The 14958-nt window shown below is 39.4% G+C and overlaps 1 protein-coding gene across 9 annotated transcripts in view; it reads left to right on the top strand.

Moving 5' to 3' along the window:
- The window catches only part of nrxn2a (neurexin 2a), a 170629-nt gene that overhangs the window by 88760 nt on the left and 66911 nt on the right, over positions 1-14958 (top strand). For all 9 annotated transcript variants that reach the window (XM_078930476.1, XM_011483510.4, XM_020708864.3 and 6 more), the window contains 5 exons: positions 172-291; positions 374-755; positions 2987-3177; positions 3277-3450; positions 8152-8271. In XM_078930476.1, coding sequence (XP_078786602.1) covers positions 172-291; positions 374-755; positions 2987-3177; positions 3277-3450; positions 8152-8271 — 987 coding nt within the window. The remainder of the gene's footprint in view (positions 1-171; positions 292-373; positions 756-2986; positions 3178-3276; positions 3451-8151; positions 8272-14958) is intronic.

Here is a 14958-nt window from a genome sequence, read left to right as displayed (position 1 = left end):
TCTCATTTATCATTCTTCTTGCAGATTTTTTTTTTTTTCTTGAAGCATGACTGTGCGAGTGAGTGATGAAGACACGGATGTGTGTAGTGTGCTTCTCAAGTCGAGAACTTGATGTGAGAAAACGCTGCACTCATGCAGTATGATTGTCATTTGATGCTGTCCTCCACTCAGGCAAGGGGCCAGAGACTCTCCTTGTAGGCGAGAAGCTCAATGACAACGAGTGGCACACGGTGAAGGTGGCGCGGCGTGGGAAGAACCTGCAGCTCTCCGTGGACAACGTGACAGCAGAAGGTAAACCAATCGGCAAACGCTCTGCAAAGAGGTTTTCGCTTTTTGCCGTTTGTGGTGCGAGCCAACGTTTCCTCGTCTGCAGGTCACATGACAGGTGCCCACACCCGCCTGGAGTTCAACAACATCGAGACAGGGATCATGACAGAGCGGCGTTTCATCTCCGTGGTGCCGTCCAACTTCATCGGCCACTTGCAGGCGCTCTCCTTCAACGGGATGCTCTATCTGGACCAGTGCAAGAACGGGGACATCTCCTACTGCGAGCTGAACGCTCGCTTCGGCCTGCGACACATTATCGCCAACCCCGTGACCTTTCTAACCCAGGCCAGCTACTTGGCCTTCTCCACTCTGCAGGCCTACGCCTCCATGCATCTGTTCTTCCAGTTCAAAACAACCAGTCCGGACGGCCTCATCCTCTTCAACTCGGGAGATGGAAGCGACTTCATCGTGGTGGAGATTGTGAAAGGGTGAGAACTCCTCACTGGAAGAAAAAAATCGCAGATTTTGTAAACCAAGATGCTACGGAGAGCTGCAAGAAAACCTTTTCTAGGAACCTTAAATAATTCAGTATTAAAAAGAGTTCCTACATTGTAAATTAATGTAAACATTTGAAAACAGTAATTGGGAATATAATAAACAAAAATAAAAAATAAAAATCTTTTAAACTTCATGGAAGTACTGACAATTTAAAAAATATATTTAATGGGAAAATGTTTTTAAACTTGAAGGAAATGTAAAAAAATTGAAATTAGGAAAAAAAATTCTTTGGAAGAAACATTTAAAATTTGGGAAACATTTTGGATAAAAATAACTTGAAAAGGGTTTAAACTATAAAAAAATAGAATTTTTTAAGCGAATTTTGGAGAAAAAAAATTTAACTTAAGAGAAAGACTGAAAGTTTGAAAAAAATATCAATCTTAAAAATCTGAATATTTAAAGGGTCTATATCATGCTTTATTTAAATCTTTCAGAGTAAACTATATCCATTTATGGTTATGTATTAACCATTAGCACATCAACGTACAATATTAACTTAAATATGAGCTCTTTTCATAGTTCATTTTCCTACCAGGAAGTTAGACGACTCGATCTCTGAGGCACCAGCTATCCCTCTGTGTGGGTGCCGCCCATTTCATGACATCAAACTACCGCCGGCCTCCAAACTTTTGCCAATATGGACGTGCATGTTGTGCTTTTACAATGAAAACGTTTTAGCCGATCACCGCTAGCTCCACAGAGAAAGTGTGTGTGTGTGTGTTGCCTGGAGGCGGTGCTGGCAGTGTACCCTCCTCCTGGAAGGGGCTGTTCTTCAGTTTTTCCACGTCACAATATGAGAACCCGCTCGCTTTCATGGAATGGGAGGGGCAAATGTGCGCAGGACGCAGGTTTTTAGAGGAAAAGTCAGAAATGAGAGATTGGATCAAAATAGCACTTTTTGGGTTGTTTTCTGTGAGGAATTAACATCATAACACACTTATAAGCTTCAAAAAGTGGATTTTTCATGATATATTTTCAATTATTAAAAAAAAAATTAGAAAATAAAAAAAAGCTAAATTTAAAAAATAATACTTTGAAGATAATGAAAGAAATATTGAAAGTTTGAAAAAATGTAACGTGACTTAAAAATTAACTTTAAACTTAAAACCCTTACCGAAGAGAAAAACAATGTGTATTTGGAACAGCTGTTGTTTTGTATTTTCTACTTTTTTTCTCTTACTTTTGGTCTTAACATTACAATTTCAATTCAAGCTTTTCTGCTTTTGTATTGGGCCTAATTTTAGGAGGAGCTACGGAAAAAATCTGAAAGCAAAGAGTTCGAGAGAAACAAGATAGCAAAACAATAAAAAAAAAAAAAAAACAGCAGCCCTTACAAAGAAACATTATTTTCTAGATTTTGTTTTGAATAAACGTTTTAAAGATTTTCTTTCACATTTTTAATATTGCTTTTAATTTTAAAATATACTTTTTCAAATTTAGAATTTCATTTTTTCAAATTGATAATACTTTTATCAACTTTATAATGCGTCCTTTTGAGTTTAAAACTGTTTTCAAGATTTTCTTTTTTCTTTCAAGTTTCAATGTGTGTTTCTCAAAGGTACAATCTGGTTTTCATTTCCTTGAAGTTGATCCTGATTTGCCCGCTTTTCCTTTTTCCGCTTTCCCTCCGTTGCTCCTCTGCAGTGGTTGACTTCAAAGTCTCTAAAGAAAGTGTTGGTGATGAGCGGTTTGGTACTAACGGGGGAGGATTGGAGGCGTGTAAGTCATGCAGAATATTGTTCCCACGTTCCAGCACCTTTGTCAACACAACACAAGTGTTCCAAATTTGTATTAGTGTTCAACAAACACGGACAAAAAAATAATAATGATCAGGGAGTTTTTGTAAAATGACAGCATCGGTTGTCACGCACACACATCCTCCCAGCAGGACGTTTGGAGGAAGCAGCAGAAGCTTCCACGGACAACACAGACACAAAGCAGCCTCCCGCACTGCTGTCATGCTCTGCCTGTGTGTGGCTCAGCCTGACGTGTGATGCTGCGTATTCATGAATAACCATTTTGTGGGGATTTTTCTGCAACGGTGACTTATGGCCGGTCACGCACACTAAACTCATCTCAGCCTTTGAAGACGAGCAGGGGAAGCACAAAAAAAACCTGCTAAACGATGATTTGATTCGTGTGAAACGTCATTGCTCTGCAGGTACATCCATTACGTTTTTGACCTGGGAAACGGACCGTCGTTGATGAAGGGGAACTCAGATCGGCCTCTGAACGACAACCTTTGGCACAATGTGGTGATTTCCCGGGACAACAACAACGTGCACGTCCTTAAGATCGATTCCCGCACCGTCACCCAGCACGCCAACGGAGCCCGCAACCTGGACCTGAAAGGTTGGTTTGTTTCGTTCAAAAAGGTCAGCCATATCTGCATTCATTTGGAATTAGTTCTGTTTCTTGTTGCATCATTGATCTTGTTTTCTTTCCTCTCAGGAGAGCTGTACATCGGGGGTGTTGGAAAGAGCATGTACAGCAGCCTCCCCAGACTGATCGCGTCCCGAGAAGGATACAAGGGCTGCCTGGCGTCTGTGGATCTGAACGGCAGGCTCCCAGACCTGCTGGCAGACGCCCTCCATAAAGTGGGAGACGTGGAGCGCGGCTGTGGAGGTGAGGGTGCAGCTTTTTGGCTTTTTACCTAAAGGCAAAACAGGTCAAAAGTGTAAAGGAAACCAGGGAATCGAATCTTTTTTAGCTTTTTTGTCCCCCTGTTTTATTATTAACATGTTATTACACGCCTAAATATCAGTCTGCAAGCTTTCTGCAAACTTATTTCAGCAAATGGTGAATTATGTCAAATTTTTCTTTAAGTATCTAAATTTTCCTCCAAAAAGAAAAAAAAAAATACTAGAAAAGGGTCTGAAAACAAAGCTTTAGTAAAAAATTCACTTATGGGTGTTACCCAGAATTTCAGGCTATCCTCTGTAGGGGAAAAAATGCGTTTACTGCACAGTCAGTTTTCCTCCTGTTCCCATGGTAACCATATTTTCCTGTACATCCTTGGCACAGCTGCCATGGCTGGAACTGTTGTCATCTCACAGTGACAGCACAACTAGGATTTACAAGCAAGACTAGTGCGCATGTTTTGTATTCTCCGGTTTGGGCTCCAGGATGAGGTTCTTTGAGTTCTGTAGGGACAAAAGGCTCCTGATCCTGTTTCAGCCTCTGTCATTCATCGCATTTTACGCAGAGCCCCGTCCTTCCTCCCTCGCCATCAGAACTTCAGCGTGCATGAGATGAGTCAGCGCACCTGAGATACATGCCACAAAAACATGGTTCGGAGGATTGTGACTCAGGGGGGGCATTAGTCTATAGAGTCAAGTTTAAGGGGGGGGGATGGTAGACAGATGGAAAGGGAAAAAAGGTCCTACTGGCAGGTATGTGTAACTGCAGGAGGAAACATCTATACAGCATTTTTTTAAAACCCCATGGGACAAAGATCTTGTTTTTGGTGTTTTAAACATTTTCTTGAAGCATTTTCTTGATAATGGAGGACATATGTAAATAAAATGCAGCTGAAAACTGTTTTCTGAGTATTTATTTATTCAAACACAGTAAACCCTTGTTTTTCGCGGGGGTTACGTTCCAAAAAGAACCCGTGATAGACAAAATCCGTTAAGTAGAAACTAAGAAACCTCTATTTTTATTTTTTATTTTTACAATTATTATACAATTAAATACTCTATTATACATTGAAAAGAAAGAACAAACCATTTTACAGGCTCAAGCATTTGTTTCACAAAAAAAGTACTTTAGAAACGTTTTTTTCAACAAATAACTTCTGTACTGTACTGTCAAATAATAATTTTAATCATGGATGTGAACAGGAGGCTTCAAATCGCGGAGATTAGCCCCGCCCACCGCGGCCCGAGTAATTGGATTAAACGGGAGGAAATTTAAAATGATTATGAAAAAAATACAAAGTACAGTGGGACAAATAGTGACTTAGGTGTATTTCACTGCTCTTCAGACTGAGCCGCTGCATCCTGACTCCGCTCTGCAGTGTTTTCTTCTTTTGAAGCCCGCGGTGTAGGTGTGTTTGTTCGGGAGAAGAACATAGTGATAGGCAGTTGTTGCTCTTTTTTCTATGGGATTTAGAGAAACTCGAAATTGCAAGAGAATTTGCACGTACATAATGTTAATTTGGCAAGCTGTTTTACGTACGTGTACATATTAAACTGCACAGGTAGAGAAGAAGCGGAGTGACTTTTTAGCTAATCAGGATGCAGAACACAATGCACGATGCAATCCGTGAAGTAGCGAAACCGTGAATAGTAAACCGCGTTATAGCAAGGGATCACTGTAGTTGTAAATCAGGAGCGGAGGAAAAAAATGCTGTTGGAAATAGAGCGTATTTGTAGCAGGAAACACTCTGGATGGGCCTCTAGCTCCCTGCTCTGCTCCTTTCTGATGCATTAGCTTGTAGGCGACCACAAGTGAAGGGCGGTTTACACTTCATAGATATCAGCCGTCGCATCAGCTGTACCCAGATTTACACTGTCTACTTCATCCTAATGTAGGCTGGTTTTGTTTGTGACTGTCCGAGAGCACTGCCATGAACTTCTCAGTGATGTTTACACTTTCAAGCAACACAATTGTCTCCAGCGTTTATTTTTAACATGAAGGACATCTTGATCATACACTTGCTGCATCTGCAAACGCGCAGGTACGTGATGAGGCAGAGGAGGAAGTGGTGTGTTTGTCTACTAAACAAAGGCAAGGAAACACAGAGGCGAAACAAAATGGGGCGAATTGCATTCTGTAGTGCTGCAAGTTAGGAGGTATGACATGTACCTCGCTCTATTTTCTATCTAGTTGTCCGCTCTCTCCTGTGTCTCTCTGCATCTGTATGTGAAGTTCAGTATTTCCTAACTCCCTCAGTTCAGTTTTCAGAGGCATTTCCTGGACAGTTTGTTCCGTTATCAGGTACTCGGTTAAATGATGCGATTTGCACGCGATTGCACAATTACAAATGGCTTCAAAGTATAAACCGGCCTTAATGCATCTGTAATGTTTGATTGGAGGTGTGACCGAGTGTAAACGGAGAGCTCTCAGCAACGGGGAGGGGAAAAGGGGGGGCGTTGCTTCATTCCAACAGTCCGGCCCACAACTCCAAAAGCAATTTTACTTTAGTTTAAAATCTGATTGGAGTGGGTCTTTTACCGATTTTATTATTATTAGTATTATTATTTCTTTTACACTGATATCATTTCCTGCCACCATGCTAGTTTATCACTGTGGCACATTCTTCGTTATGTCAGTGCTATGAGCGGTTTTCACTGCAAGTCTTTGAATTTTAATGTGCCAATAATAATAAATCCAATAAAAATCATTGGCCCGAATATGTGAGAATCCCTCTGAGTGTGTGTGTGTTGTGTTATTATGCCTGTCAAAAGTTATTGCAAGCTTAAATCTGGGTTGTATTTTATGAGAAATAGTTGCCCCCCAGCAGTTTTTCTTACCAGTATATTAGTCACATTGGGAATTTGTGTGTTTGGTGATCATAATGGTGGTGAATGGTTATTACTCCCCTTATGATGAGTTTTAACTTCTTTTAACGTGTCCGTGTGTGAAGAACCCATAGAGGAGGTTTGTTTTTTTTTGTTTTTTTTAGGGGGGGGGATTTAAGCTGATTTAATATGTTGAAGCCTTTAAACTCGAACAGAGCAGCTTAGAGTCTCTGCAGCACTGAACTAACAGGAAGTCATCCTGAAAATTGCATTGGACACATTGTGGTCAGTTGGGCTCAGACATTTGAAAAAAAGAGCAGTGACACAACAGCAACACAATAGCTGATTGTGTTTTTGCTGGAGACATGTTGTGACTTTAAGCTTTAAATGACATTTGCTTGATAAAATGAAGCCTAATTTATTTCTATGCCTTAGTCACAAGCGCCCTTGTGGGTGGGTATGGGCTGTCGGCGGGCAAAAAATGGGCAAAATGTGCGGGGGACGCAGGTGGCCCACATGAATTATCAAGGTCTTAGACCATTCGGTGAGCCTCTAGAGTAAAAATGTTCATACACATGGCAGGTCATAGTGAAAACATAGACTACACACAAGTAAGGGTGAAGTAGATACAACGCAAGCCCTTTTCATTATTTATTAGAAATTCTTTTCATTTTATTTTTTTTTAAAGTTTGTGCTCCCTGTGCAGCCGGACTGTTAGCAATGAGTCAACCAGAGAGTAGTTTGTGTTGAGGTTCTGCATGTGTGCAGAATTTGTATGCATCTAGTAAGGAACCAGTACGGACACATTACTAATGACCAGAATGTGGCGTACCAGCACTGTGCTACAGCATTACCCGTAGGTCATTACCGCACTCAACTTACATTAGCCTTACAAATATTTTAAAAGAAAAATACTTTAATACCCTTAACCCCACGCACAACAATCGTACATTTCATGTTCATGATGCCCTTTGTGGCGGCCGCACAAGCCTCAAGGGAACTCCAAGACACACCTGCGTTCCCTTTAAGATGTAGTCCCTCTTGTTTATGACCATCCATCGGTCCTGAAAAGCCAAAAAGCCGCATGCGGGTGCATGTGACACGATACATGTTAACATGCTACATGTTAGCCTTGTTAGCGTAGTTACAATACATATAATGTTGTTTGCAACATGTAAAAAAAAAAGACTAATATCGCCAAAACAAATTGTATTGCGACTAGGCTAACTCACAATGTTAGTAACATATAAAAAACACAGTCCGACACTGCTACACGTTAGCCGCGTTAGTTTATTCACCACGACTGCAACTCCGAAGCTTTTTTCAACACATAATAATTACAGACTGATATCGCTAAACCAAACATTACTGTGACTATGCTAACTGCCGATGTTATTAGCAATAAGTAAAAAATAACAGAGTCCGACATGCTACGCTAGCGATGTTAGCGTATTTACAATAACACCCAATCACTTCAACATCAATAAATACAGCAGGAATGAATCCATAAATAAGGTGCTCCAGTACCGGTACATAAAATACCAAAGTGTCCATAGAAAATCTGGGTATGCTTTTAAAAATATTCAAGGAGACACACAAAAGTTGTTTTTAGCAGTTTTAGACTGCTGATAATTTTTTTTGTTTGTTTTAGTCTTAATCCTATAACACCTACTAATTACAATAAACCGATCCCTGCATGGGAACTCAGAAATAAATCTCACATTTGATTTGAAACAGAAGGCCGTCTCTCTGCATAAAGCATTAAAAACTCCAGACTAAAAACATACTTTTCTTAATAATTTCTTGACTATTCCATCCTCTTGTCTTAAACAGAAATGAATGTGCTGTGAACACCCTGCAGGTCCCAGCACCACATGCACCGAGGACTCGTGCCACCATCAGGGCGTGTGTCTGCAGCAGTGGGAGGGCTTCTCCTGTGACTGCACCATGACCACCTATGGGGGGCCTTTCTGCAGCGACCGTGAGTAAAGCTGTCACCGCTTCTGGCTGGGAAATTTCAGAGTTGTACTTTACACGTCAAAGATTAAACGAGCACCAGGAAACAAGTCAGTCAGACATTAAAAGACACAACGAGTCTCTAAAGATGATTTCTCATTAAATGATAGGTTTTGTGAACTTTATTATAGTAATGTTCAGTAATAATCATGTTCAATCACTCTAGCTTAGACCTAGACTGAACTTCTAGCTGGAGCTTGTCATTCCTAAAAAAAAACAACAGATTTAAGGGTTTGATGAATAAGCCTCAGTTGGTGCAGGCAATAAGAACAAGTGCATCACTCTTTTGTATTATTGGAATGCATTTTTTAAGTCTATGTTTATACACAAAAAACTTGATGCAACATAAGTACATTTGGATGAAAACTGCAGATAAAACATGTTTTTTACAGAGTTGAATGAATATCTTCACACTGAGAGCAGCTGAGGGTCTGGATAGAAAATCCTGCCGTGTTACCGTTGAAATGAATGCTTTTCTTGGGTCGATGGTGCACGCTTTCCTAGTTTCAGTTCCTCTACTCCACGTTGTCTCATTAACTCGGTGCTCCTCAGATTTCTTAAGATTCACAAATGGGTTCGTTGGTGTCGCCTTCAAACTAAAGATGCAGGTTTACTCTGCCGTCTTGATTACATCCATCATTATCTGAGGGCTGCGCTGCTGGCACCGTCCCGCTGAAGCCTCTTCTCCGTAAATACTGCCCGGTAACCATGTTCGGTTTGCTTGGCTCAAATTGTTCAATCTTTATCACTGTCGCTTAGAGAAAGACGCTTTGAAAAGCAAAAATAAACATGGATTTCAGTGAGAAGATGGACTGTAGAAAACATCGAGAGGCTATGATTTCATGATTCATCACTGAAAAGGTTATTTGTGCTGGTCAAATAGGTTTATACATTCAAATATAATGAACCTGAATTTTACCAAACAGGCTGAAGTCCCACAGTGGGGATAGATCAACCAGAGATCTGTGATGCTGCACCTGAAGTGGATACATCTTCTGTGGTTACACTTAAATCAATAAGAACCTCAGAACAATCTCAATATTTTACAATTTGTAAAGAAACCCACATTTTTTATTAAATAATATGAATTAAGTAAGGGTTAATGGCCGACAAAGTGTGCATTATTAGGACTCTACGCACGCAATGGAAGCCTGAACTGCGAAACCAGCACAGGCACGTAGACAAAAAAAATCAGTTTTCAGTCCATAAGGCATCCCTAAAACCCATTCATTTTCTAAAAACAAACAGTACCCCTTATGTGTTAATTCTGGTTGGGTTTACTGACCTCAGATTGATTAGATGTGGAATGTGAATCGAGTTTGACTTATCCGTGGTGTTGCACTCTCTGCAGATTAAAAAGGCAAACAGGAAAAACCACACAATTCCTGTTAAGAGCTTGAGAAGAATCGACTAGCTCTGTTATCGTATGATGTTTTTTTAGCACCACCTAGTGTATGCAAATGAAGCTAAAGGCATTTTCAAGAACAGTCTGTCTTTTTAAGGACTGTTATAATAAAAATTAACAGGAAATGAAAAGATGAAAAGAAAAAGTTGAAAAGAAAAGAAAATTCTTCCTATTGTCATCTGGTTATAAGCAATACAAAACTGTATAAAAATATAGCAAGTATTTCTAGGCTTCCTTTGTTTTTGTTTTACCCAAAATAATGTGAATATGCATAGATTTTCAGTATTAGACCTGATGGATCTGTTACTTTTCACTTAAACACCATGAACTATATGGCTACGTTCACACTACAGGCTGAAACGATCCAATTCCGATTTTTCTGCCCCTATGCGACCTGAATCTGATCTTTTCATGACAGTCTGAACGACACAGATCCAATCTTTTAAAATGTGACCCAGGCCACCTGGGTATGTGGTCCTGAATCCGATACGTATCTGATTTTTTGAAATGCAACCTCCGAATTTTTTGAAAAAAAAATCGGAATTGAGCATTAAGCCCTGCAGTGTGGATATAGCCTATTAGAACTTGACTCCTCCCCCTGGCATTCCAAAAATTCCAAAACAGGAAGTACCTGCTGGCTCCAAGAAGCCAAAGTCCCATAGACGTCTATAGAGAAATAAACAGCGATTACTAAGGCTTTATATTTGTCGGAACACCCATTCTTACTCTGCTAACTTTCTTTACCATGTTGTTGAGAATCCTAATTTTTGTCTGGTATTCATGTTATAAACTGGCCAATCAGATTCCTCAATAAAATTATTGAGTATTGGCCAGAGTGGTTGCTATAGAAAAAAAGGCTCACATCAACTGCTTAGTGACAATTTCTGGTTCTAACTTGGCGGTGTCGGTATTGTAAAAAAATGGTGACTGAATTGACGTCATTTGGTTGGCGCTGGAAGTAATTCATTTTCTATGGGTGATGTCACACTCACTCAGTCCAGTTCTCTGAAATGGTCAATGGCATCAGCATGAATGAGGCCAAGCTCCTGTTTTTAGTCAGTAGTCCCCTGGAAACAAAGCCACATTACAGCCAAACAGGGTTTTTCCAACAGAATTCCAGTTTCGTGGGAACAGTTTTCCGACTTCCTCTCTCTTTGCTAGCTAGAGGACTTTCAATCATGTTGGTGGTAAATGGCATGGTTGGCCAACATCAAAGGTCAAACCAATACATCAGTCTTACTCGGCAGAAATAACAAGCCTCATGCTTCACAGTGAAGTCATTAAAACAAAGGGAAATGTGACTGTAATGTTAACACACGGGCAGGACAGAGTCTGGCGAGCATCAGCGTCTGCTGATAAAAATCTGTCTTCTCCCTGGTTTGTCTCGCTGACTCAAAGGTGGAGGGACCAGTCCTCCTGACCTTTGTCCAAAAGGTCAAACACATGACTCCAACCAGTGAGCATTAGATTGAACATTAGGTCAGATACAACCCAGATGTCTAATATTAGCGGATCGGAGTCTGGGTGTATTTATATTAATATGCAGGACTGAGTTCACTAAGCTGGAAAGAATCTGTGCTCATTAACTCCAGGTCATTGTTTGATCACCAGAAACATCTAAAATGACGTCCGCTTCTCAGCTTTCATCTCTTTTTCCGGAAATTTCAATAACAGTTGGGGCATATTTACGGCACTAAAACTAATATTCCACTTAAAAAAATACCACAGGTCACGAGCACGAACAGGATCATAAAACCAAAATGAACTCAAATTCAGTGCTTTAAAAAACTCAAGCGTTGGGGCAGATTTATAAACTCCCATGAAATCAAACCAAGCGATAAACGTAGTTTATGATCTCCGTGATCTTTCTTTTATGGTCGTCGTCCTTCCTATCAATCTCCGCCCCGTCAGTCAACATACTAGGATGCCTGGATTCTACAATAAATAAAATTGTGTAATTCCATCTGACATGGCTTTATAGAACCTGAATTGTGTCTGCGGGGGGGAACCAGGAAACTGTGAGTCAATGTTTCCTGTGTATTGCTTTGAAACCCGGCCTGCTTCTAGATAAATGTTGTTTATTTTAATAGATTAATCATTTAAAGTTCAACTGCATGACCCTGTAAAGTGATTTATTTATTTAATGAATATATTGTCCACATTTCTTTTTTGTATTTTAATTGTTCCTTTAGGTGGATAAGTCACTAATTAAAAAAGATTGGCAGAGCTTCATTTTATTATTACTTATATAATGTTTTTATATAGTTACAGTTTTTGTCTTTATTTGTAACATATTTTGGAGAGAGGCGTTACAACTTTGGAGCCATAAAAAGGTTATATTATTGTATGTTTTGAATCTATAAACTAGGATTGTTAAATATTGGCTCCTTTATTAGCGAGGTGTAAAATTAGTGTTCGGACAGATTGGGGGTATTTGGAGCTTTTTAATGATGTTTACAAACTTTATAGATACATTTAGTTTTTTCTAACATGATTGGTTGAACCCTGCAATATACGTGCCCTCCTTGTCATTTTTTCAGGATCTCTGTTTTACCCCTCTTGAATTTTCTTTAACATGGAGGCCCCTGGCGTTCCATAAGTAGTTGCGTTTGACTGCAGGCTTCACTCTCCAATGCCACATTATAAAGTTATAAAAAGGTGTGGGGATTGTGCCTCTGACTGACAGAGCTTACAGGCTCATTAAAGTTTACGGCGGATTTGTTAAAAATAAAAATAAGGCAAACTGGTCGTGTGGTGAAACACGGAACAGGTCGGTTTCCACGGAGCACAAAGGTTTTTACAGCCCCCAGCCGCCACTGGAAGCTCTGACAGCAAACACGGGGAGGAAGAAAAAACATGAACCACTTGAGGGAGAATAGCTCTCCAGTTGACTCATTCTAGGTTTTGTCCTTGCCGTCTCTCACATTAAGATGTGCTTGTTGTTTCATGTGATGCAATTCCAGGGTTTTCTTTTCCCCAGAAGAAGCAGCAATTTTCAAGGAAATGTGTGATAACGTGAGGCACTTCAGTAAACATGAAAAATAATTCATGTAATATGATTATTTTCACATCAGTGGACGCACTTTTTATGGTGGAAAAGCTGGTAATCAGACCAAATGAATTTCTTTCTTAAAAATGTACCGCCTTTCATTAGGACATAACATTTGGGACATGAGCACAAGCTGTTTTAATGCTCTTTGACTAGCTAAAGCTACATCACATATGTATAGACACTAAGGAGAACTTCCACATTCCAGAAGATGGGTGGATACAGCAGATTGTCATTCATATGACCTAGGTTTTTTTGGGTTTGTTTGTCAAAATAAATGTTAATACTTGAGTATAGACAGGTATCACTAAAAATAGATGACTTCCATTCATTTAAAACAGGGGTGCTGATTACGTCGATCCCTAACGATGTGACGGTCGATCGCGAAGGATGTGACAAAGATAAATAAACAAAAAGATCAAAATAAATTTTGAAAAAAGTACGTCAGCGAATCATCGTTCTCCCTGTCAAATGTTAGGAGTCCAAAAAGGAAAGTTTAGGACCAGTACAGATCTTAACCTCAAAAGCATTTCAAAGACTGACATTTTTATATCGTTATTTTGTTCTCTCTGGTCAAATAGAATGCTTAGGAAAGCACATATATTAACCTGATGTGATGTCACAATGTGGGGTTTCAGTTACTTTGCATTGTTTGCTTGGCTCAAATGAGGCAGATGGGTTAAGGCACATCCAACATCACAGCAATGTAGATGTGTCCTGGAATGTTTGACAGTCTGCGGGGGTCTGGGACATCTGCATTCAAAGAAATTCAACCGATTCATAGGATGGTAGTGACTTAATGAACATTGTAATTGAGGAATATCACTAAGAAACTTGTTTTCAAGTTGTTCAAACAATTTTCCAAACAATTTCAATTGTTTTTTGTGTGTTATACATCTCCATATCTCTGTTTTTTGCATTTATTGTGTACTGTACATCTCCATATCTCTGTTTTTGGTATTAATTGTGTTATACGTTTCCATATGCGTGTTTTTTGCATTTATTGTGTGTTATACATCTCCATATCTCTGTTTTTGCATTTATTGTGTGTTATACATCTCCATATCTCTGTTTTTGCATTTATTGTGTGTTATACATCTCCATATCTCTGTTTTTGCATTTATTGTGTGTTATACATCTCCATATCTCTGTTTTTGCATTTATTGTGTACTGTACATCTCCATATCTCTGTTTTTGCATTTATTGTGTGTTATACATCTCCATATCTCTGTTTTTGCATTTATTGTGTGTTATACATCTCCATATCTCTGTTTTTTTTGTTTATTGTGTGTTATACGTCTCCATATCTCTGTTTTTGCATTTATTGTGTGTTATACATCTCCATATCTCTGTTTTTTTTGTTTATTGTGTGTTATACATCTCCATATCTCTGTTTTTGCATTTATTGTGTGTTATACATCTCCATATCTCTGTTTTTTTTGTTTATTGTGTGTTATACATCTCCATATCTATGATACAAATATGCCCACAAAGTAAAGCAACAGTGACCCAATTGGGAATAACTGCCCAGACTTATGCGCCATCAGCTTATGTCAACGCAAACCGAATAAAACTCTTTAGTCAATCGCATCTCTAAAAATAAACCCAGATCTTGAGGAGCGCCAAGCAGAAGAAAAAAATGTAAATGTAATGATGGTATAACTATATTTTGTGGAAGTAAGAGCTTTAGGGTTCTAGACAAGTGCAGCTTTTCCAAACCCTGTCATGACATCAGGACTGTGTTCATCTATAGTTGAGAGATTTGCTTTTAGCAAATACTTGCTTAAAACAGCCTACAGGCTTCGACACAAATTTGTGTCACAGTAAACTTCTACACTTTCACTCAGACGTTTATCCTTAAAGTGCATGTTTAACCAGTATTTTGTGCCAACATTTAATCTGTCTAATACTTTGATTTCCATTAAAGGGGTGTTGCAGACTCACAGAGCGGCTTGTGTGACTGCAAACTCTTTAAGCACCGCAGCCTTAATGCTCTCATTAGCCCCAAGAACTTACATCATCTACAATCAGTAATTACCTCTCCACAAATAAACCTGCTCATTATTTAAAGCAACTCCACGTTCCTTCACTGACCTCTCGCAACTCTTGGGGTCAAGTGTCGCTTTTCACAATGATTTCATGCAAGCTCATAACTCATTAGAATGCATGCAGACTCGGCCTGTGCTAAGCTAAATTTA

Source organism: Oryzias latipes, chromosome 14 (genome assembly GCF_053564925.1).
Source record: "Oryzias latipes strain Hd-rR chromosome 14, Olatipes_Hd-rR_3.1".
In the NCBI taxonomy this organism is placed as follows: Eukaryota; Metazoa; Chordata; class Actinopteri; order Beloniformes; family Adrianichthyidae; genus Oryzias; species Oryzias latipes.
This window is presented reverse-complemented; position numbering and strand designations above follow the sequence as displayed.